Genomic DNA, 26,368 nt, shown 5'->3' on the forward strand with positions numbered 1-26,368 from the left:
CATTCAGATAGGATGATGGGGACAATTTCAGTGAAAAATATAAGAGGGCAACAGTACTTTTGCAAAGTTTCAGAATGATACCTTCCAAAATGAGTGTGCTACATGACATTTATCATGAATCATGAAGTCACCCATGTGTCCCACACAAGTAGCCCAAATGTACCCAAGTGGCCAAATTGGTGAAGGTATACATTTTGAAACAAATAACTATATACAACATACCAAAATGGTATTCTAACACCCCCCCCAAAAAAATGGAGAAAAAAAGAAGAATTATTGATAAAAAAATATATGAAAAAATATATATATACATTTACAAAATAACATGGGTAACTATTTACACACTTTCAATATTTGGAAGACCCTCAGTCCTCTATCAAATCAAATAAATTTATATAGCCCCAGCCTAAAACCCCAAACAGCAAGCAATGCAGGTGTAGAAGCACGGTGGCTAGGACAAACTCCCTAGAAAGGCAAAAATCTAGGAAGAAACCTAGAGAGGAACCAGGCTATGAGGGGTGGCCAGTCCTCTTCTGGCTGTGCCGGGTGGAGATCACAGTGGTTGTAGAGGGTGCAACAGGACAACACCTCAAGAGTAAAAATGAACAGTTTAGGGTTCCATAGCCGAAGGCAGAACAGTTGAAACTGGAACAGCAGCAAGGCCAGGTGGACTGGGGACAGCAAGGAGTCATCATGCCAGGTAGTCCTGACGCATGGTCCTAGGGCTCAGGTCCTCCGAGAGAGAGAAAGAGAGAATTAGAGAGAGCATACTTAAATTCACACAGGACACCGGATAAGACTCCCATTCGGAGTCAGTGTCACTGTGAAAGAAAATGTTCAGTTAGAATAGTTTCACATATGAGCCCTGTATCAACAGGTATAATAAACAGATATATAGAGAGTACAGGGAACATAAGGTTGAATATATTATTATAGACCTGCTAGATCTACTGTCTCATTTATATTATGACAGACCAGCTAGATCTACTGTCTATTTTATATTATAACATTTCAGCTAGATCTACTGTCTCTATTATATTACAACAGACCAGCTGTATTTACTGTCTCCATTTCACTTTGGCCATTGATGTGGTCCTTCCCTCCCCTCAACAGCCTCAAATAGGCTATTTCATGTGGGTTGGGGTGGGGCAGCAGACACACGCATTTTACATTTCATGACATTACATGTTTATATATTGCTTCTAAATAAAAATAAAAAAATCACAAATAATATTTTATATTATTAATTTCAAACAAGGGCATTAGCTTGATAAGAACTTACCAGTCCAAAGCGATGTCCTCTCCCGTTCAAAAAATATTCCTCCACAATCGCTAAATGAAGCGTCCTACAACAATCTCTGTCTCACCTTCCCAATAAATGTATTCTAAAATTGTGTGTTCATCTGTATATCTAGACTTAGATTTAGCTTTCCCTGACTTACTCGTCATAATGATTGATATATAAACAGCTGAATCTGCGCGTTCACCAAACACTGCAGTGCGTAATATGCGTAGCTTCTTCCAGTATGAAACTTCAATAGGGAATGACTCACTTTACGCTGAAGCTTCCTACATGGGTTGGTCTTGTAACACATAAACATGGCGTATTGCCGTTTAGCTCAGCTCATTGGCTATCTACCCAGCTAGATTTCAAGACGATCAGAACTTTTAAAGTTTCTTCAAGTGCAGTCGCAAAAACCATCAAGCAATATGATGAAACTGGCTCTCATGAGGACCAAATCAAATCAAATCAAATTTGTATTTGTCACATACACATGGTTAGCAGATGTTAATGCGAGTGTAGCGAAATGCTTGACCACCACAGGAAAGGAAGAAATGCATTCCAGGTGACTACCTCATGAAGCTGGTTGAGAGAATGCCAAGAGTGTACAAAGCTATCATGAAGGCCAAGGGTGGCTAATCTCAAATATAAAATATATTTAGATTTGTTTAGCACTTTTTTTGTTTACTACACGATTCCATGTATTTCATAGTTTTGATGTCTTCACTCTTATTCTACATTGTAAAAAATAATAAAAATAAAGAAAAACCCTGGAATGAGTAGCTGTGCCCATACTTTTGACTGGTACTGTACGTAAATGAGGTATTTCTGTATTTAATTTTCACTTTTTATGTTTTCACTTTGCCATTATGGGGTATTGTGTGTCGATGGGTGAGAAAAATATTCAGGCTGTAACAACAAAATGTCAAGGGGTCTGGATAGAGTACTGTCTGAAGGCACTGTTACTCTATACGGGGGGTAATGTTCAGATTACACATAGCGTTCAATATACCTTAAATGTTCATACACATTTAGATGTATATTATGTTGCTGTTATACTGTATGTCAGTGTGGGTGAAATGATATTGATGTCTTTGTCCTGGTGAGTCTGACTAACAGATAAAGACAGACATATACAGTTGCAGTCAGAAGTTTACATACACTTAGGTTGGAGTCATTAAAACTCGTTTTTCAACCACTCCACAAATTTCTTGTTAACAAACTATAGTTTTGGCAAGTCGGTTAGGACATCTACTTTGTGCACGACACAAGTCATTTTTCCAACAGTTGTTTACTGTGTCACTGTACCACAATTCCAGTGGGTCAGAAGTTTACATACACTAAGTTGACTGTGTGTCACGTTCTGACCTTTATTTCCTTTGTTTTGTCATTATTTAGTATGGTCAGGGCGTGAGCTGGGTGGGCAGTCTATGTTTGTTTTTCTAGGTTTTGGGTATTTCTATGTTTCGGACTAGTATGGTTCTCAATCAGAGGCAGGTGTCATTAGTTGTCTCTGATTGAGAATCATACTTGGGTAGCCTGGGTTTCACTGTGTGTATGTGGGTGATTGTTCCTGTCTCTGTGTTTGCACCAGATAGGACTGTTTTTGGTTTTCCACTTTTATTGTTTTGTAGTGTTCATGTTTATCTGTTTTTATTAAACATGAATCAATATAACCACGCTGCGTTTTGGTCCGCCTCTACTTCACCACAGGAAAACCCTTACAGAATCACCCACCTCAACAGGACCAAGCGGCATGGTAACGGGCAACAGCAAAAGCAGCAGCAGGAGAAGCAACAGAGGCAGCAGCAGCAGGAGCAGCAGCAGCAGCAGTGGGAGAGGCTGCACTATTTGGAGGAATGGACATGGGAGGAAGAATTGGAAGGTAAAGGACCCTGGGCACAGCCTGGAGAATATCGCCGCCCCAAAGAAGAGCTGGAGGCGGGGAAGGCGGAGAGGCGCTGGTATGAGGAGGCAGCACGGCGGCGTGGATGGAAGCCCGAGAGTCAGCCCCAAAAATGTCTTGGGGGGTGTCACACAGGAAGTGTGGTGAAGCCAGGTAGGAGACCTGCGCCAACTTCCTGTGCTTACGGGGGGGCTGGAGAGACCGGGCAGGCACATGTTATGCTGTGAAGCGCACGGTGTCCCCAGTGCGGGTGCATAGCCCGGTGCGGTACATTCCAGCTCCGCGTATCGGCCGGGCTAGAGTGGGCATCGAGCCAAGCACCATGAAGCCGGCTCTACGCATCTGGTCTCCAGTGCGTCTCCTTGGGCCGGCTTCCATGGCACCAGCCTTGCGCACGGTGTCCCCGGTTCGCCTGCATAGCCCAGTGCGGGCTATTCCACCTCGCCGCACTGGCAGGGTGACCAGGACCATTCAACCGGGTAAGGTTGGGCAGGCTCGGTGCTCAAGAGCTCCAGTGCGCCTGCACGGTCCGGTCTATCCGTCACCACCTCCACGCACCAGCCCTCCGGTGGCAGTCCCCCGCACCAGGCTGTCTCTCCGGCTCATCCTTACAGAGGCTCCCGCCTCTCCAGCACTGCTAGAGCCTTCCTCCTCTCCAGCGCAGCCTGAGTCTCCCGCCTGTTCGGCGCTACCAGAGCTCCCGCCCCTCATTCCAGAGGCGCCAGAGCTACTCAGTCCAGCGCTGCCAGAGCCTTCCTCTACAGCGTTGCCGGAGCTTCCCGTCTGCCCAGCGCCATCTGAGCTTCCCATCTGCCCAGCGCCATCTGAACTTCACGCCTGTCCGGCGCTGCTGCCGGAGCCTCCCGCCTGTCCGGCGCTGCTGCCGGAGTCTCCCGCCTGTCTGGCGCTGCTGCCGGAGTCTCCCGCCTGTCCGGTGCTGCTGCCGGAGTCTCGCGCCTGTCCGGCGCTGCTGCCAGAGTCTGAGGCGCCAGAGCCCCTGCCCCTCTGTCCTGAGCTTCTGCCCCTCTGTCCAGAGCTTCTGCCCCTCTGTCCAGTGGGGTCATTGAGAGGGGTGGCCATGGTTAGAAAGCCACGGAGGCGGACAATAAAGCGGACTAAGACAATGTTGAAGTGGGGTCCGCGTCCCGCGCCAGAGCCGCCACCGCGGACAGACGCCCACCCAGACCCTCCCCTATAGGTTAAGGTTTTGCGGCCGGAGTCCGCACCTTTGGGGGGGGGGGTACTGTCACGTTCTGACCTTTATTTCCTTTGTTTTGTCATTATTTAGTATGGTCAGAGTGTGAGCTGGGTGGGCAGTTTATGTTTGTTTTTCTAGGTTTTGGGTATTTCTATGTTTCGGCCTAGTATGGTTCTCAATCAGAGGCAGGTGTCATTAGTTGTCTCTGATGGAGAATCATACTTAGGTAGCCTGGGTTTCACTGTGTGTTTGTGGGTGATTGTTCCTGTCTCTGTGTTTGCACTAGATAGGACTGTTTTGAGTTTTCACATTTCTTGTTTTGTAGTGTTCATGTTTATTCTGTTTTTATTAAACATGAATCAATATAACCACGCTGCGTTTTGGTCCGCCTCTACTTCACCACAGGAAAACCCTTACACTGTGCCTTTAAACAGCTTGGAAAACTCCAGAAAAGGATGTCATGGCTTTAGAAGCTTCTGATAGGCTAATTGACATCATTTGAGTCAATTGGAGGTGTATCTGTGTATGTATTTCAAGGCCTACCTTCAAACACAGTGCCTCTTTGCTTGACATCATGGGAAAATCTAAAGAAATCAGTCAAGACCACAAGTCTGGTTCATCCTTGGGAGCAATTTCCAAACGCCTGAAGGTACCACGTTCATCTGTACAAACAATAGTACCCAAGTATAAACACCATGGAACCACGCAGCTGTCATACCGCTCAGGAAGGAGACACGTTCTGTTTCCTAGAGATGAACGTACTTTGGTGCGAAAAGTGCAAATCAATCCCAGAACAACAGCAAAGGACCTTGTGAAGATGCTGGAGGAAACAGGTACAAAAGTATCTATATCCACAGTAAAACATTCATTATTCATTGATCTGGCCAAGGCTTTCGACTCTGTCAATCACCACATCCTCATCGGCAGACTCGACAGCCTTGGTTTCTCAAATGATTGCCTCGCCTGGTTCACCAACTACTTCTCTGATAGAGTTCAGTGTGTCAAATCGGAGGGTCTGCTGTCCGGACCTCTGGCAGTCTCTATGGGGGTGCCACAGGGTTAAATTCTTGGACCGACTCTCTTCTCTGTATACATCAATGAGGTCGCTCTTGCTGCTGGTGAGTCTCTGATCCACCTCTACGCAGACGACACCATTCTGTATACTTCCGGCCCTTCTTTGGACACTGTGTTAACAACCCTCCAGGCAAGCTTCAATGCCATACAACTCTCCTTCCGTGGCCTCCAATTGCTCTTAAATACAAGTAAAACTAAATGCATGCTCTTCAACCGATCGCTACCTGCACCTACCCGCCTGTCCAACATCACTACTCTGGACGGCTCTGACTTAGAATACGTGGACAACTACAAATACTTAGGTGTCTGGTTAGACTGTAAACTCTCCTTCCAGACCCATATCAAACATCTCCAATCCAAAGTTAAATCTAGAATTGGCTTCCTATTTCGCAACAAAGCATCCTTCACTCATGCTGCCAAACATACCCTTGTAAAACTGACCATCCTACCAATCCTCGACTTTGGCGATGTCATTTACAAAATAGCCTCCAATACCCTACTCAACAAATTGGATGCAGTCTATCACAGTGCAAAAACACCATTGCGACCTGTACACTCTCGTTGGCTGGCCCTCGCTTCATACTCGTCGCCAAACCCACTGGCTCCATGTCATCTACAAGACCCTGCTAGGTAAAGTCCCCCCTTATCTCAGCTCGCTGGTCACCATAGCATCTCCCACCTGTAGCACACGCTCCAGCAGGTATATCTCTCTAGTCACCCCCAAAACCAATTCTTTCTTTGGCCGCCTCTCCTTCCAGTTCTCTGCTGCCAATGACTGGAACGAACTACAAAAATCTCTGAAACTGGAAACACTTATCTCCCTCACTAGCTTTAAGCACCAACTGTCAGAGCACCTTACAGATTACTGCACCTGTACATAGCCCACCTATAATTTAGCCCAAACAACTACCTCTTTCCCAACTGTATTTAATTAATTAATTAATTTTGCTCCTTTGCACCCCATTATTTTTATTTCTACTTTGCACATTCTTCCATTGCAAAACTACCATTCCAGTGTTTTACTTGCTATATTGTATTTACTTTGCCACCATGGCCTTTTTTGCCTTTACCTCCCTTCTCACCTCATTTGCTCACATTGTATATAGACTTGTTTATACTGTATTATTGACTGTATGTTTGTTTTACTCCATGTGTAACTCTGTGTCGTTGTATCTGTCGAACTGCTTTGCTTTATCTTGGCCAGGTCGCAATTGTAAATGAGAACTTGTTCTCAACTTGCCTACCTGGTTAAATAAAGGTGAAATAAAATAAATAAATAAAAAAACGAGTCCTATATCAACATAACCTGAAAGGCTGCTCAGCAAGGAAGAAGCCACTGCTCCAAAACCGTCATATAAAAGCCAGACTGCGGTTTGCAACTGCACATGGAGACAAAGATCATACTTTTAGGATAAATGTCCTCTGGTCTGATGAAACAAAAATAGAACTGTTTGACCATTGTTATGTTTGGAGGAAAAAGGGGGAGGCTTGCAAGCCGAAGAACAACATCCCAACCTTGATGCACGGGGGTGGCAGCATCATGTTGTGGGGGTGCTTTGCTGCAGGAGGGACTGGTGCACTTCACAAAATAGATGGCATCATGAGGGGGAAAATGATGTGGATATATTGAAGCAACATCTCAAGACATCAGTCATGAAGTTAAAGCTTGGTCGCAAATGGGTCTTCCAAATGGACAATGACGCCAAGCATACTTACAAAATGGCCTATGGACAACAAAGTCAAGGTATTGGAGTGGCCATCACAAAGACCTGACCTCAATCCTATAGAAAAGGTCTGGGCAGTACAGAAAATGCATGTGCGAGCAAGGAGGCCTACAAACCTGACTCAGTTACACCAGCTCTGTCAGGAGGAATGGGCCAAAATTCACCAAACTTATTGTGGGAGGCTTGTGGAAGGCTATCTGAAACATTTGGCCCAAGTTAAACAATTTAAAGGCAATGCTACCATATACTTATTGAGTGTATGTAAACTTCTGACCCACTGTGAATGTGATGAAAGAAATTAAAGCTGAAAAAAATCCTTCTCTCTACTATTATTCTGACATTTCACATTCTTAAAATAAAGTGGTGATCCTAACTGACCTAAGACAGGGAATTTTTACTATGGTTGAATGTCAGGAATCGTGAAAAACTGAGTTTAAATGTATTTGGCATGTATGTTAACTTCCGACAGCAACTGTATTAGCAACTGTTTTTCTACAGAGACAAACCATTGATTGACAAGAGAAATAAAGACCAATTAACACAGAGCACAGAGAATAGGGTTTATTACTTTTAATCAATTCAGCTAGCTACAAAATGTTCCACGACTTCACAAACGGACAGGATACAGAGGGAGTTTGAATATCACATGCGTTTTGAGGACATCAATCTCACAGTTGAATGTATTGTGTCATTCAGAGAAGGTATTTCTTCATGATATTATTCTAACTACTCAACATCTTGGTGATTTGGTGTGCATAGCTCTAAAAGTACAGAAGCAAACAAAACCTTTGTTTCAAAACAATATTATTATTATGATATTCATTTTATTAAGTTATCATTATTATTTTACCAATAACAAACCACACGGGGAGATTAAACTAACAGGATACAGTCTTCTTATAAAAGTAAGGTCTCTCAGAAATACGCGTCTTTGCTTTACATTGCAAACAATGTGTAATTTGTTCATTTTTTCAGAGCATCCAAAATCTATGATACAACACACAACCAGTACCTCACCCTTCAGCACGTATTCCATATCTTCACTGAACTGCATATTCATTTAGAAAAAAACACATCATTTTTTGCGGTTACAGCCATATCCTCATTCTTCCATCATCATCTCTTCACGTTAAGATCATTTTGCATTATTTTACAACGATGGTCACAGTCTGTAAATATATTTTGACAGGAATAGTGGCACTATTGCAAACTTGCAGGAGAGTATGGAACGTTCAACTGTGTCCTAATACTGAGCATGCTTTTGTCAACTTTGCTACTGCCATGTTATTGTTTTTATATATTTTTAAGACAGGTTTTATGTATATGACTCTAAAATCTACCATTTGTCATGCAGAACGCACAATTCACATCACTTGGAATGCAATGTCTATTACAGCAAATCTAGTTGCACATTGTCTAAACAGTAACTCATGATAATTGCGGTGAGGGAAAGGAACCAAAGACAGTGATTGTACGTAAGTGCTTTTTGAATTTACTATCGTTTGTTATCATCTTATTTTTTTCCTCTTCTTCATTCGTCATGACAACATCAAAATAAGGAGCATGACAGCAGCTGATGGAATGACACAGTTTTACTAAGACAATACTGATATACTGAAAAGGAAAAACAGCTTGTATAGCATTCCTATTATACTTGTCATCCAGCAGTGTACCTTTATACATATATATGATATATATATAATATATACATCATATATATATATATATATATATATATTTGATAAAGAGAATAAAAACTTCACAAGTGAGCTAGAGCCATCGAGTCAGCACTATATACAACCTTTGGAAAGAATGATACGGAGTATAAGAAATACTTTTGTTTACGAGGACAATCATTGAAAAAGCGAGACAGACAATACACATAACAACATTTACAATGGGGGGAGGTGATATGTGCATGTGTGCAAACCTAGAAGGTAAATACCATGATAAAAGCATGTTTGCGCCTTGTGACAAACTGCGCTTGCGGGAGAAGCAACGTGCTCCGGGAGCTTAGCCACTGCCCAGCATCTTTGTGGCACGCTGGTTGGCTTCATCAATCCTGGTCTTGTTGGAATCAGCCTGTACAAAGAAAGGGGGAGAAAGAGAGAGCGAGAGAAAGAGGAACATTAGTTATTTGTGGTTCTGTTTTGCAGATAATAACATTTTGACATGTGAGGCTAATGACTCTTGTTTGTCATGTGAAGTAAAAAATATTCGGACAACTCTAAATAATAGCAGATAGAAAATAGAGGACCAATAGAGGATCAATAGAGGACCAATGGAGGACCAATAGAGGACCAATAGAGGATCAATAGAGGACCAATAGAGGACCAATAGAGGACCAATAGAGGATCAATAGAGGACCAATAGAGGACCAATAGAGGATCAAAAGAGGACCAATAGAGGACCAATAGAGGACCAATAGAGGACCAATAGAGGACCAATAGAGGATCAAAAGAGGACCAATAGAGGACCAATAGAGGACCAATAGAGGACCAATAGAGGACCAATAGAGGACCAATAGAGGACCAATAGAGGACCAATAGAGGATCAAAAGAGGACCAATAGAGGACCAATAGAGGACCAATAGAGGACCAATAGAGGATCAATAGAGGACCAATAGAGGACCAATAGAGGATCAATAGAGGACCAATAGAGGACCAATAGAGGACCAATAGAGGACCAATAGAGGACCAATAGATGATCAATAGAGGACCAATAGAGGACCAATAGAGGACCAATAGAGGACCAATAGAGGATCAATAGAGGATCAATAGAGGACCAATAGAGGACCAATAGAGGATCAATAGAGGACCAATAGAGGACCAATAGAGGACCAATAGAGGATCAATAGAGGACCAGCAGCAGTACCTTCTCCATGATCCTGTCGATCTGGCGATTCTGGGTGTCGATCTCGTTGCCCATATCCAGGGCCATGTGGCGCAGGTTACCGATGATGCCTCCCACCTGCTCCAGGTTCTCATCCATCTCATTTTCCCTGGCATCATCTGTTACCCTGTGGAAGAAACACACACCTGGTCAAGGAACTGAATTGAAGCTCATACACACACACACACACATGCACACACACACACACACACACACACACACACACACACACACACACACACACACACGCACACGCACACACACATATTGGTTTAACAATAGAGTTTATAAAGGTAGTGTCCCATCCTGTCCTGTACATAATTCACCTTTGATTTCTCCTGCTCCTGAGAACCTGAGAACCCCAGCCTCCTGCCCAAACAGCTGGCTAAACAACACCCTGTTTACCCTCAACAAAATGTTCTCCACTACCCCCGTCATACCAGCAGATGGTAACTACTGCTCACAACCCCTATCGTCCTTACACACACCTTTAAAGCTTCATATGGAAATCGTTCATGACCTCCACCTCTATCTGTTTACCCCCACCTCTCCCTATCGCCATACCTGTAGACATTCTTTCTCTCATCACACTGCCCTTTCCCTACAGCTCCCCAACTCTATATAACAGGATATCCCTGGTCCATACAGCTCCCCAACTCTATATATCAGGATATTACTGGTCCCTACAGCTCCCCAACTCTATATATCAGGATATTACTGGTCCCTACAGCTCCCCAACTCTATATATCAGGATATCACTGGTCCCTACAGCTCCCCAACTCTATATATCAGGATATCACTGGTCCCTACAGCTCCCCAACTCTATATATCAGGATATCCCTGGTCCCTACAGCTCCCCAACTCTATATATCAGGATATCCCTGGTCCCTACAGCTCCCCAACTCTATATATCAGGATATCCCCCTGGTCCCCCTACAGCTCCCCAACTCTATATAACAGGATATCCCTGGTCCCTACAGCTCCCCAACTCTATATATCAGGATATCCCTGGTCCCTACAGCTCCCCAACTCTATATATCAGGATATCCCTGGTCCCTACAGCTCCCCAACTCTATATAACAGGATATCCCTGGTCCCTACAGCTCCCCAACTCTATATATCAGGATATCCCTGGTCCCTACAGCTCCCCAACTCTATATATCAGGATATCCCTGGTCCCTACAGCTCCCCAACTCTATATATCAGGATTTCGCTGGTCCCTACAGCTCCCCAACTCTATATAACAGGATATCCCTGGTCCCTACAGCTCCCTCAACTCTATATATCAGGATATCACTGGTCCCTACAGCCCCCTCAACTCTATATAACAGGATATCACTGGTCCCTACAGCTCCCACAACTCTATATAACAGGATATCACTGGTCCCTACAGCTCCCTCAACTCTATATAACAGGATATCACTGGTCCCTACAGCTCCCTCAACTCTATATATCAGGATATCCCTGGTCCCTACAGCTCCCCAACTCTATATAACAGAATATCCCTGGTCCCTACAGCTCCCTCAACTCTACATAACAGGATATCCCTGGTCCCTACAGCTCCATCAACTCTATATAACAGGATATCACTGGTCCCTACAGCTCCCTCAACTCTATATATCAGGATATCCCTGGTCCCTAAAGCTCCCACAACTCTATATAACAGGATATCCCTGGTCCCTACAGCTCCCTCAACTCTATATAACAGGATATCACTGGTCCCTACAGCTCAACCAACTCTATATAACAGGATATCCCTGGTCCCTACAGCTCCCCAACTCTATATAACAGGATATCACTGGTCCCTACAGCTCCCCAACTCTATATAACAGGATAGCACTGGTCCCTACAGCTCCCTCAACTCTATATAACAGGATTTCCCTGGTCCCTACAGCTCCCCAACTCTATATATCAGGATATCCCTGGTCCCTACAGCTCCCCAACTCTATATAACAGGATATCCCTGGTCCCTACAGCTCCCTCAACTCTATATATCAGGATATCACTGGTCCCTACAGCTCCCTCAACTCTATATAACAGGATATCACTGGTCCCTACAGCTCCCACAACTCTATATAACAGGATATCACTGGTCCCTACAGCTCCCTCAACTCTATATAACAGGATATCACTGGTCCCTACAGCTCCCTCAACTCTATATATCAGGATATCCCTGGTCCCTACAGCTCCCCAACTCTATATAACAGAATATCCCTGGTCCCTACAGCTCCCTCAACTCTACATAACAGGATATCCCTGGTCCCTACAGCTCCCCAACTCTATATATCAGGATATCCCTGGTCCCTACAGCTCCCCAACTCTATATATCAGGATTTCCCTGGTCCCTACAGCTCCCCAACTCTATATAACAGGATATCCCTGGTCCCTACAGCTCCCTCAACTCTATATATCAGGATATCACTGGTCCCTACAGCTCCCTCAACTCTATATAACAGGATATCACTGGTCCCTACAGCTCCCACAACTCTATATAACAGGATATCGCTGGTCCCTACAGCTCCCTCAACTCTATATAACAGGATATCACTGGTCCCTACAGCTCCATCAACTCTATATATCAGGATATCCCTGGTCCCTACAGCTCCCCAACTCTATATAACAGAATATCCCTGGTCCCTACAGCTCCCTCAACTCTACATAACAGGATATCCCTGGTCCATACAGCTCCATCAACTCTATATAACAGGATATCACTGGTCCCTACAGCTCCCTCAACTCTATATATCAGGATATCCCTGGTCCCTACAGCTCCCACAACTCTATATAACAGGATATCCCTGGTCCCTACAGCTCCCCAACTCTATATAACAGGATATCACTGGTCCCTACAGCTCCCCAACTCTATATAACAGGATAGCACTGGTCCCTACAGCTCCCTCAACTCTATATAACAGGATTTCCCTGGTCCCTACAGCTCCCCAACTCTATATATCAGGATATCCCTGGTCCCTACAGCTCCCCAACTCTATATAACAGGATATCCCTGGTCCCTACAGCTCCCTCAACTCTATATATCAGGATATCACTGGTCCCTACAGCTCCCTCAACTCTATATAACAGGATATCACTGGTCCCTACAGCTCCCTCAACTCTATATAACAGGATATCACTGGTCCCTACAGCTCCCTCAACTCTATATATCAGAATATCACTGGTCCCTACAGCTCCCTCAACTCTATATATCAGGATATCCCTGGTCCCTACAGCTCCCCAACTCTATATAACAGAATATCCCTGGTCCCTACAGCTCCCTCAACTCTATATAACAGGATATCCCTGGTCCCTACAGCTCCCTCAACTCTATATAACAGGATATCCCTGGTCCCTACAGCTCCCTCAACTCTATATAACAGGATATCACTGGTCCCTACAGCTCCCTCAACTCTATATATCAGGATATCCCTGGTCCCTACAGCTCCCACAACTCTATATAACAGGATATCCCTGGTCCCTACAGCTCCCTCAACTCTATATAACAGGATATCACTGGTCCCTACAGCTCAACCAACTCTATATAACAGGATATCCCTGGTCCCTACAGCTCCCCAACTCTATATAACAGGATATCCCTAGTTCCTACAGCTCCCAGAACTTTATATAACAGGATATCCCTGGTCCCTACAGCTCCTCAACTCTATATAACAGGATATCACTGGTCCCTACAGCTCCCAACTCTATATATCAGGATATCCCTGGTCCCCACAGCTCCCCAACTCTATATATCAGGATATCACTGGTCCCTACAGCTCCCTCAACTCTATATATCAGGATATCCCTGGTCCCTACAGCTCCCCAACTCTATATAACAGAATATCCCTGGTCCCTACAGCTCCCTCAACTCTATATAACAGGATATCCCTGGTCCCTACAGCTCCCTCAACTCTATATAACAGGATATCCCTGGTCCCTACAGCTCCCTCAACTCTATATAACAGGATATCACTGGTCCCTACAGCTCCCTCAACTCTATATATCAGGATATCCCTGGTCCCTACAGCTCAACCAACTCTATATAACAGGATATCCCTGGTCCCTACAGCTCCCCAACTCTATATAACAGGATATCACTGGTCCCTACAGCTCCCCAACTCTATATAACAGGATATCACTGGTCCCTACAGCTCCCTCAACTCTATAACAGGATATCCCTGGACCCTACAGCTCCCTCAACTCTATATAACAGGATATCCCTGGTCCCTACAGCTCCCCAACTCTATATAACAGGATATCCCTGGACCCTACAGCTCCCTCAACTCTATATATCAGGATATCCCTGGTCCCTAAAGCTCCCACAACTCTATATAACAGGATATCCCTGGTCCCTACAGCTCCCTCAACTCTATATAACAGGATATCACTGGTCCCTACAGCTCAACCAACTCTATATAACAGGATATCCCTGGTCCCTACAGCTCCCCAACTCTATATAACAGGATATCACTGGTCCCTACAGCTCCCCAAATCTATATAACAGGATAGCACTGGTCCCTACAGCTCCCTCAACTCTATATAACAGGATTTCCCTGGTCCCTACAGCTCCCCAACTCTATATATCAGGATATCCCTGGTCCCTACAGCTCCCCAACTCTATATAACAGGATATCCCTGGTCCCTACAGCTCCCTCAACTCTATATATCAGGATATCACTGGTCCCTACAGCTCCCTCAACTCTATATAACAGGATATCACTGGTCCCTACAGCTCCCACAACTCTATATAACAGGATATCACTGGTCCCTACAGCTCCTCAACTCTATATAACAGGATATCACTGGTCCCTACAGCTCCCTCAACTCTATATATCAGGATATCCCTGGTCCCTACAGCTCCCCAACTCTATATAACAGAATATCCCTGGTCCCTACAGCTCCCTCAACTCTACATAACAGGATATCCCTGGTCCCTACAGCTCCCCAACTCTATATATCAGGATATCCCTGGTCCCTACAGCTCCCCAACTCTATATATCAGGATTTCCCTGGTCCCTACAGCTCCCCAACTCTATATAACAGGATATCCCTGGTCCCTACAGCTCCCTCAACTCTATATATCAGGATATCACTGGTCCCTACAGCTCCCTCAACTCTATATAACAGGATATCACTGGTCCCTACAGCTCCCACAACTCTATATAACAGGATATCGCTGGTCCCTACAGCTCCCTCAACTCTATATAACAGGATATCACTGGTCCCTACAGCTCCATCAACTCTATATATCAGGATATCCCTGGTCCCTACAGCTCCCCAACTCTATATAACAGAATATCCCTGGTCCCTACAGCTCCCTCAACTCTACATAACAGGATATCCCTGGTCCATACAGCTCCATCAACTCTATATAACAGGATATCACTGGTCCCTACAGCTCCTCAACTCTATATATCAGGATATCCCTGGTCCCTAGGGATATCCCTGGTCCCTACAGCTCCCCAACTCTATATAACAGGATATCACTGGTCCCTAAGCTCCCCAACTCTATATAACAGGATAGCACTGGTCCCTACAGCTCCCTCAACTCTATATAACAGGATTTCCCTGGTCCCTACAGCTCCCCAACTCTATATATCAGGATATCCCTGGTCCCTACAGCTCCCCAACTCTATATAACAGGATATCCCTGGTCCCTACAGCTCCCTCAACTCTATATATCAGGATATCACTGGTCCCTACAGCTCCTCAACTCTATATAACAGGATATCACTGGTCCCTACAGCTCCCTCAACTCTATATAACAGGATATCACTGGTCCCTACAGCTCCCTCAACTCTATATATCAGAATATCACTGGTCCCTACAGCTCCCTCAACTCTATATATCAGGATATCCCTGGTCCCTACAGCTCCCCAACTCTATATAACAGAATATCCCTGGTCCCTACAGCTCCCTCAACTCTATATAACAGGATATCCCTGGTCCCTACAGCTCCCTCAACTCTATATAACAGGATATCCCTGGTCCCTACAGCTCCCTCAACTCTATATAACAGGATATCACTGGTCCCTACAGCTCCCTCAACTCTATATATCAGGATATCCCTGGTCCCTACAGCTCCCACAACTCTATATAACAGGATATCCCTTGTCCCTACAGCTCCCTCAACTCTATATAACAGGATATCACTGGTCCCTACAGCTCAACCAACTCTATATAACAGGATATCCCTGGTCCCTACAGCTCCCCAACTCTATATAACAGGATATCCCTGGTTCCTACAGCTCCCAGAACTTTATATAACAGGATATCCCTGGTCCCTACAGCTCCTCAACTCTATATAACAGGATATCACTGGTCCCTACAGCTCCCAACTCTATATATCAGGATATCCCTGGTCCCCACAGCTCCCCAACTCTATATATCAGGATATCACTGGTCCCTACAGCTCCCTCAACTCTATATATCAGGATATCCCTGGTCCCTACAGCTCCCCAACTCTATATAACAGAATATCCCTGGTCCCTACAGCTCCCTCAACTCTATATAACAGGATATCCCTGGTCCCTACAGCTCCCTCAACTCTATATAACAGGATATCCCTGGTCCCTACAGCTCCCTCAACTCTATATAACAGGATATCACTGGTCCCTACAGCTCCCTCAACTCTATATATCAGGATATCCCTGGTCCCTACAGCTCCCCAACTCTATATAACAGGATATCCCTGGACCCTACAGCTCCCTCAACTCTATATAACAGGATATCACTGGTCCCTACAGCTCCCTCAACTCTATATAACAGGATATCCCTGGTCCTTACAGCTCCCCAACTCTATATAACAGGATATCACTGGTCCGTACAGTTCCCTCAACTCTATATCAGGATATCACTGGTCCCTACAGCTCCCCAACTCTATATAACAGGATATCCCTGGTTCCTACAGCTCCCAGAACTTTATATAACAGGATATCCCTGGTCCCTACAGCTCCTCAACTCTATATAACAGGATATCACTGGTCCCTACAGCTCCCAACTCTATATATCAGGATATCCCTGGTCCCCACAGCTCCCCAACTCTATATAACAGGATATCACTGGTCCCTACAGCTCCCCAACTCTATATATCAGGATATCCCTGGTCCCCACAGCTCCCCAACTCTATATAACAGGATATCACTGGTCCCTACAGCTCAACCAACTCTATATAACAGGATATCACTGGTCCCTACAGCTCCCCAACTCTATATAACAGGATATCCCTGGTCCTTACAGCTCCCTCAACTCTATATAACAGGATATCCCTGGTCCCTACAGCTCCCCAACTCTATATAACAGGATATCCCTGGTCCTTACAGCTCCCTCAACTCTATATAACAGGATATCCCTGGTCCCTACAGCTCCCCAACTCTATATATCAGGATATCCCTGGTCCCTACAGCTCCCACAACTCTATATAACAGGATATCACTGGTCCCTACAGCTCCCACAACTCTATATAACAGGATATCACTGGTCCCTACAGCTCCCACAATTATACATAACAGGATATCACTGGTCCCTACAGCTCCCACAATTATACATAACAGGATATCACTGGTCCCTACAGCTCCCACAATTATACATAACAGGATATCACTGGTCCCTACAGCTCCCACAACTCTATATAACAGGATATCACTGGTCTCTACAGCTCCCACAATTATAAATAACAGGATATCCCTGGTCCCTACATCAACAACCCACCGGTTCCTCCACGTCACCCCCCCCCACCACCCCCCAACCCCTCCCACACCTGCGGATGAATCCTCCACTGATGGCCATCTGTTCGCGTTCGTCCACCACGCGGGCAGGCTGGCTGGCCACCACTCCATCCTGGTTGTTCCCCCAAGCCTTGCTGCCTCCACTCTTCATCCTGCGGTGGACCGAGGAAGAGGAGGGTGAGGCTTAACCACTGCTAGGTATCATCTATCAGGTGTAACTGTAGCATCATGCATCGATCCGTCACATAGAAATATGAGAAACAGGTCGAAAGACTAGAGACTAACCAAGCAAAGCAGAGAGAGCAGGCATGGGTTTGGTCATTCCATCATTCTCTAATTTTATCATCATTAGTGTGACGCGATGTTATATCTCCTAGGTATATAACATACTGTACTGTATATTAAGAAATGTTTAGTATGCTGAGACACATGCCTTTTCCCAGCTGAAAGATGTGACATTAGTATATTCATGCATTTTGTAAACAACAGTTAGGATTACTCACTTTGTGCCGCCCTCCCCCACCCGCCCCAAAGCATTCCTTCATATTGAAATGTCCCCCCCCCGCCGCCCCCTCACAATGGTATATCCCAGGTTGCATCTGAAATGGCACCCTATCCCCTACACACATCCAGCCCTGGGAATAGGGTGCCATCTGAGACACAGCCTCAGTGTGACTCTACGTGACACAGAACAGAGACACAAGGCTTTGGCAGACAGACAACACTGAGAAACAGGACTGCCACATCGTTGGGGACAGGTGTGAAGAACTGCAAAATAAAACAAACTGGAGGAACGTAACAGAATGTAACACTGTAGAGTATGCTTCTTTTTCAACATCAAGTGTCTTGTTCAGGTTGTAAATCTATCTAGTAAGGAAGGAAACCACATAGACTTAAGGTTGATCAGTAAAAGATATCCGGCTCAGTCAGAAGATGAGATCTTTGACAAAACGTAGGCTTCCTCGATTTCGGTTTCGCGACTCGGTACCAGTACCACCTGTATATAGACTCGTTATTGTTATTTTATTGTTACTCTTTAAAAAATAAAAATGTAATTTTTCTTAATTAAAACTGCATTGTTGGTTAAGGGCTTGTAAGTAAGCATTTGACGGTAAGGTCTACTACACCTGTTGTATTCAGCGCATGTGACAAATACAATTGGATTTTGATTCAGGGAATAAATATTATTTATGCAATACCTTTTAGCACCTTGAGTGTGAGAAATGCGCTTTATAAATATATAAATTCATTATTATTCATTATTATATAGCAGTGGATCTAACAAATACTGCGAGGTAAACAAGATGAACTGAAGACTAATTATATATCTGTATCTAGATTCTCTATGTACTCTGTCTGACAGAGATCTAACCATGACAAGTGGCTAAGGAGGCCCTGGGTGAGTCTTTGCTTCAGGCTCCGCTTAATGAGTCTATTAGTACACTGCAGTTGTTAAGATCGTAACAATCATCACAAAATATCTGTCTGTGTGAAATGTATGATATACTGTATCTAGTAGGCCATTATTTCAAATGTTCTCTGCTTCATAACATTCAACATGGAGCATGAGAGAACCCCGAGCTATCGTTTTATATTTACCTGTGTTTTTCTTTTCATTTCTTTCCCTAAAACCATGTCTGTCTGTCCTCATTCTGAAACCAAATAGCTTAATTGATTTAATGCCTTTCTGTAACCTTTCAGAGTGGGGACAGTAGATATTTCCTTTCTGTAACCTTTCAGAGTGGGGACGGTAGATATTTCCTTTCTGTAACCTTTCAGAGTGGGGACAGTAGATATTTCCTTTCTGTAACCTTTCAGAGTGGGGACAGTAGATATTTCCTTTCTGTAACCTTTCAGAGTGGGGACAGTAGATATTTCCTTTCTGTAACCTTTCAGAGTGGGGACAGTAGATATTTCCTTTCTGTAACCTTTCAGAGTGGGGACGGTAGATATTTCCTTTCTGTAACCTTTCAGAGTGGGGACGGTAGATATTTCCTTTCTGTAACCTTTCAGAGTGGGGACGGTAGATATTTCCTTTCTGTAACATTTCTTGTTTTATCAGAGGATAGAAAAGATGGCTGATTATTAGCCCTCCCACTGAGCTAGTATTTATAGAAATGGACTGGGGCGACGGTTCTCTTGGCTCTCTGACAGCGCTGACAGTCCACTGTGGTAAACACACACAGTCAGACATACTGCCTGGTTAACTCTCCTCCTCTCCTCCTACATTCACCCGTCTCAATGATATAATACCATTTGTGTTGTATAGGCTACAGTTCGGTTATCGCATCCTTTCCATGTGCCATGTGTAACTTTCTCGCTATATCTTTCTTTATTTCTCCTTTTATCAGCTAAAAATATGTTTTGGGTGATAAACTCCCAGGTCCCTGATGGGAGTGGATCTGTTTGGGTAACACATACTGTATAACCTCCATAAACTTACAGTATAACTGGACCTATTTGGATATTATGTAAATCAGACATGCAGACAGACCCTCATCAGGGTGAACGCTTTTGATCGACAGGCTGATAAAATATTAAATCCCAATAGTCCTACTAGTGAAGAAGCTTCATTCCATTTGATTGGATCAATTCCATTCGATTGGACCAAATCAATTTGATTGGATCAATTCCATTTGATTGGAATAAGAAGAAAGACACCTACAATAGAGGTTAAATCCAGTGGGTTGAGATTTTTTCTCCAGTTTAAATCTAGAGAACTAGAATGTAGCCCTGGGTTTCAGTCAACCTAATATACTAATTGTTCTAGTGGCTTCCATAATAGTGGTAAATGAATCTGAGGCCCCGGACTACAATTATATGACAAATAACAGGAGTTCATCATGAACATCATCAGCATCAGTATTTCATCATGTGTACCATTACTCTCAGTGCATTACCAGCATGCATGGTATTCAAGGGTCATGCTCTTCCTGTCATTCCAGTCAGTAGTCATTATTGTGTTGGGTGAGAGAGAGAGAGAGAGAGAGAGAGAGAGAGAGAGAGGGAGAGAGAGAGAGAGGGAGAGAGAGAGTGAGAGAGAGAGTGAGAGAGAGAGAGGGAGTGAGAGAGAGAGAGAGAGAGAGAGAGAGAGAGAGAATGGCTCACGCATGCCATGCTGCTACTGATCTACTCTACAGATGTCAGCTTGTTTGGTTGTCTGATGGTGTGTATTTACATGCAGATGAGGAAAATGTTAAGCAGTCTTGGAATCTTACAGTGGCTAAGACAGTAATAGTAACTATAGTGGTTATGACAGTAATAGTAACTATAGTGGCCATGATAGCAACAGTAACTATAGTGGCTATGATAGTAATAGTAACTATAGTGGCTATGATAGTAATAGTAACTATAGTGGCTATGATAGTAGTAGTGGCTATAGTGGCTTTGATAGTAGTACTGGCTATAGTGGCTTTGATAGTCTGGCAAGAGGAGAATGGTGTTGTTCTATGGACTCTTATGTAAGCGTGCAAACGAGAAGTTTGCTTGGACGAGAAGGGTACTTGGAGAATGGTGCTTGGAGAAGGGCACTGCTAATGAGTTTTGACCTGGTCTGAGTGGAGGAGAGTTTGGTTTGCAGATGGATAGAAGCTTTGGTGGTTGGATGTGTTCAGGGGTCATAGAATGTCCTGTCTAGCATTACTAGTTAGGGACAGGAAGTGTTTGGACATTTTGTGGGCAGTAGTCAGCTTGGCTATTATGCTGCTGAGGGGACCTCGGATACTCTCTACACACTGTATAGGCTAACAGTGCATTGTTGTTAACAACCTCCATGCACTGTTCTGACACCCTGGTTCAGCGTAGGCAGTGACAGATGGGCCTGTGGGGAGCTCCTGAGCCGAGCCTGCGGATGGTGCAAAGGATTCTGGGATATGTCTGGAGGCCTGCCCGGAGGATCACTAGAGCGAGACCCATGAGGACCTGAGGCTCCTGTCAGTCACTGTGTGTGTGTGTGTGTGTGTGTGTGTGTGTGTGTGTGTGTGTGTGTGTGTGTGTGTGTGTGTGTGTGTGTACAGCATGTGTGCGAGACAACATGTCTTGTGTGGAAGTGTGTGTGTGCCTGTCTTATGCCGTCATGGCCTCCTTGGTTCAGGCTGAGTTATTGAGCGTGGAGGTAAGAGGTCAGAGGTTAGAGGTTAGAGGGGAGGAGTCAGTCTGGTTAGAGCTGGAGAAGACTAGCGCACTACTGACCACTATGACGCCACTTGTACCCTGGTTTTAATGGCAGGCAGGCAGGCAGGCAGCACCTACTTGTTACAAGGACAGGAGCAAAGACCACAGAATGCTCCTAGATCGTTCAAATTCTTTTCTGCATCCTTCATGTCCTTATTGATTTGGTCCATTCCCTCCTCGATGCGCTCCATTTGCTCTGATTAAACACAAGTAATTTATCCCCCACAGAACGAAGCACGTGAGAAGAAAAGGAAACAAAAGAAAGAAAGGAGGAGAGAAGACAAAAGAGAAGACAACAGATTCAGACAGTCACTGTGACGAAAGGAAAAGAACTGGACGCCACCACATAGTGAAGAACCTTTGGGCTCGTTGGGTCAGTACCTACTTGTTACAGGGACATATGAAAAGGCCACAGCATTTCCCTAAATCTTTTAAACTTTTCTCGGCCTCCTTCATGTCTTGGTTAATATGGTTCATGCCATCTTCAACACGATCCAGTTGTTCTGGTCAGGACAAAGGGATGACAGCAGTGGAATGAATTTTATTGACTATGACAGAAATATATGAGTACTGGGGACTGATTAAAGTCATGACTGAGACATTCAGTTTCCATAAATCATTTTTATATACTAATTTCATTTTACAGAAGCCTTTTAGTGTTAGAAATTATGTTAAATAAATATTAATGGTTTCAATTGAAAATCTGAAGATATAACCCTTCACAACATTCGCCATGGTTGTAGCTTCATGGAAACTTAGGGCCAATCTGAAATCCTACCGATTCTACCCTACAGTATCCTTCCTCTAGGAAATTCTGTATGCCGTTCATGGGCAGTGGGGTCTGGACCTGGTGAAGGTAGCTGGTGGGTCCTATTGATGTGGTGTGGTGTGGGGAAGGGTAGGGTTGGGTTGTGGTAAATTCCATTGTCAATTCAGCAGAAAGTTCAGAATGAATGGAAAATTGACAACATTGTCTATGAGGATTTTTTTACTCATTCATTTAATTTCAGTTTTATTTAAATCAAATGGTCTTTAAATGAATGCATTTAATTCCCTGCAGTAAATTAATTGAAAATGGAATTGACCACAGCCCTGGTGTGGGAGGGGTGCCCCCCAGGTAGGTGGGTGGATGGACAACTCCGGGGGCATGTTAAGGAGACTGCGTAGGAATTACGTGCAGTATGTGTTATAGTGAGATGAGGTTGTTAGGTAGAGTAGAGTACGTCAGGAATACAGTCAAGGCTAAGCCCATTTACACTGTTCACCTTTGTCAAATCCCTGCCATGCTTTTGTACTGTAGCAACAACTTAGTCATGTGACCTTTACTTAATTAAACAGAGGAGAAGAAGAACATAAAATGGAAATAATACATTTATTTGCTAGTGGAACATTACCCAACCCTATATTTTCCATCCAGCTTTCTTTGTTATTTCATTTTGTGATTCATTCAAACCTTGTGCACTGCATCAGCCTCAGGCTTCTCCAATACGACACCATCAATAAGCAGAGGTCAGAGGGCAGCTAGCCAGGCTTACAGACACCTCAGCAACTAGCAAGCTGTCCAAATGGGCTTTGTGGAGGCAACCCTGGAGCAGGTTGACGTTTATTGTCATGAGTCTTGTCCTTGAGGCAGAACTACGCGATTTCCGCTAGATGTGCAAGCTGCAAAGTCAAAATATTCTATAATATAAAAATGCATGATTTTGTTGTGCTTTTTGGACTTAATTTAAAGTTAGGGTTAGGCATTATGGTTAGCAGTGGGGTTAAGGGTGATGTTTATGTTCCAGCTAGTGACTACTCTGCAGAGCTGCCTCCAGAACAAGATTCATGATTTAAAAACGCTTCCCTGTAACCCTGGACGGATGGATTGCAGAAGGGGAGAGATGAGTGGATAGAGGGATGACAAAGATATAAGAGGGATGATAGAGATACAGAGTGATGCCAGAGATATAGCGGGATGACAGAGATATAGAGGGATGATAAAGATATGGAGGGATGATAAATATATGGAGGGATGATAAGGAATGAGCAGATTACAGTGAGTCTGTAATCAAGGTCCTCAGTCGTGGGCTTTCCCCATTAGGATCTGATCACAGCAGTCAAACCGGCCAATCAGAAGGCTAGATTGAGGCTAATGCCTTCCTGCAGGACAATTATGTCCTCTGGTCAATCCAAGCACAACAAACCAGTGGTAATGCCAATAACCCACTATGCACACACTGGTTGAATCCACGTTGTTTCCACGTCATTTCGATGAAATGATGTTTAACCAACGTGGAATAGATGTTGATTTGATGTCTGTGCCCAGTGGGAAGTTTCAACTGAACCAGGGTTTAGGCCATGTTATTAGTTTCTCTATATAACATTTGTTATTGGTCACTATCAGGTGTAAATCATGTCTGCATTCTTTGTCTGCTTTATAGAGTAACAAGACTTTAAGGAATATGGCTAACACAGTAGTCCTTTACAGGAGTACAGTGTGTTAAACATGTTGACTTGTACTGTTTGTTTGTGTGGCTCATGACGTGCTATAATCCAGTGCATTCACAAACTGCATTTAACCAGGGATGATACAAAAGTGTGTTCAATTGTTAGTGTGTAAATCCATGGAAGAATGAGAATGAATTTTGTGGTTAAATGGATCCTTGGTTTACCTCCCCAACTCTGAGACAGAACCGGTTTTATCACTACACCTTTGACACGTTGGCCTACTGTTCGGTTGGTGGTCTTTTAGGGATAAACCCCCATGACTGGAACAATTCACCCAAATTATGGATAAGTGGGCTTCTCTAATTCAACTTTTGGCACAGAAGTATAATGGAGACTTAAATATAGTAAATAAAGGGTGGTTGTTGCAGTGTTTTTGCCTGAGAATGTTTTGAGGTATACTTGTTGTCTTTGGGGTACGAAAGCAGAGAAAAGCTGTTAGCGAAGCGAATGAAAAACTGTTAGCAAAACCAAAGAATATCAGTTAGTGAAACCAAGGTAATGAAGTTAGCGAACCAAAGAAAACATGTTAGCACACCAAGAAAAAGCAGTTAGCAAACAAAACCAAAAGTTAGAAAACGAAAAAAAAAAGAGTTGTTAGTTTCTTCATCAGGTTTCAAATGAATTGTTGACCTGCAGTGGAATTCATAATAAAGCATGCATTAGGGCAGAAATTAAAATAGAGGAAATCACTGTTTCAAAGGGGTAGTTGGAGAAAACCTTAGTTATGAACTGGCATGTAATGGATATGAGCAAGTACACAGCAAACAATTCAAACATCAAGAATATCTACATTTGTTAGTTTACATTTAACGTCTAAAAGATAACCACATGAGGTTTTTTGTAACTTCATCCATATATCTGTCTATTTCAATGTACAAAGCACTTGAAAATAACTCAAGTTGAAATATACGGTAGGATCTGTCGTTCTAGCTAACTACTTCGAAACATGCACTGTTATGGTATTCATCGCTTAACATCAGATACAAGGCTGGGAACGTCGTCCCATTGGGTTTCCCTTCTCCAAGACACTTACCTCCTTGCTCATCCAGCATAACCAAGGTCCTGATACCAGCATCTTTACTCTAATCCCCAATAACCACAGCGAAGAGAGGTGAAGAAGGAAGGGATGAATGGAAGGAAATAAAGAGAAAGAGAGAGGTCAGATCACAAAGGTGGGTACGGACGCCTTATAGAATACAGATTAGAGTGCAAGGCAACATGATTGGAAAACAGGAGGAGACCATCAGAATAAAACCCACCTCAAGCCTTAGGCAAAGTTAGACCAAGTTCTTGCCATTTGCTCAACTTAAAATCTCTCAAGAAACAGTAACATTGTCCGAATCGTGACAGTCTGAGAATATTAGCATATTCTAAGCGTTTCTGGTGTGATTTTAAACTGGACTGGCCAACCTGTGTGTCTTTGACTTTACTGTAATCGTTAGCGCTTCGGGTTTTAATGTTGTAGGTGTTTATGTTTAAAAATGTAGATATTGAGGGAAAGTGGGGTCACCTGTTACCCTCCTGTCAGAGGAAGTGGGGTAGTATTGATCAGGTTCAGAGGTTATAAGCCAGGGAACATTAACCCTTTGTTTGGTATGACACATTGTAAATATCTGACATACAAAGACGATTGATAAAAAAATCCTAAATGAAAAGCTTGGCATCAGATTGAAAGCTGATAATAATGTCAAAATCGGACTTTACGCCTATTTACGATTTACCATCTTCTTTCTTACAGCAGCCTGTACACTGCTATTCTATATCTGTGCCAGATCATTTCACCAATCCCAGCAGTGGATTACAGTGCACTTGGAGACCTTGGGGTTCTGAAACTACATGAATAGCCAGCCCAAACCACCCTCCGCAGGGTCGGTTTTCAGGGATACAGTATTTTCAACCTAACTTCCGTTT

General features: G+C 43.8%; 1 protein-coding gene across 1 annotated transcript in view; it reads right to left on the reverse strand.

Annotated features, from left to right (window-relative positions):
* Positions 1-9,080: 9,080 nt before the first annotated feature.
* Positions 9,081-26,368, reverse strand: part of LOC115139193 (synaptosomal-associated protein 25-A) — a 37,608-nt gene continuing 20,320 nt past the window's right edge. The window contains exons 4-8 of the mRNA XM_029676329.2: positions 25,491-25,539; positions 22,046-22,163; positions 17,827-17,946; positions 10,059-10,203; positions 9,081-9,266 (exon numbers count right to left, since the gene is read on the reverse strand). Of these exons, the coding sequence (XP_029532189.1) occupies positions 9,198-9,266; positions 10,059-10,203; positions 17,827-17,946; positions 22,046-22,163; positions 25,491-25,539 (501 nt within the window). The 3' untranslated portion in view covers positions 9,081-9,197. The remainder of the gene's footprint in view (positions 9,267-10,058; positions 10,204-17,826; positions 17,947-22,045; positions 22,164-25,490; positions 25,540-26,368) is intronic.

The sequence above is a fragment of the Oncorhynchus nerka genome, linkage group LG13 (genome assembly GCF_034236695.1).
Source record: "Oncorhynchus nerka isolate Pitt River linkage group LG13, Oner_Uvic_2.0, whole genome shotgun sequence".
NCBI classification, from domain to species: Eukaryota; Metazoa; Chordata; class Actinopteri; order Salmoniformes; family Salmonidae; genus Oncorhynchus; species Oncorhynchus nerka.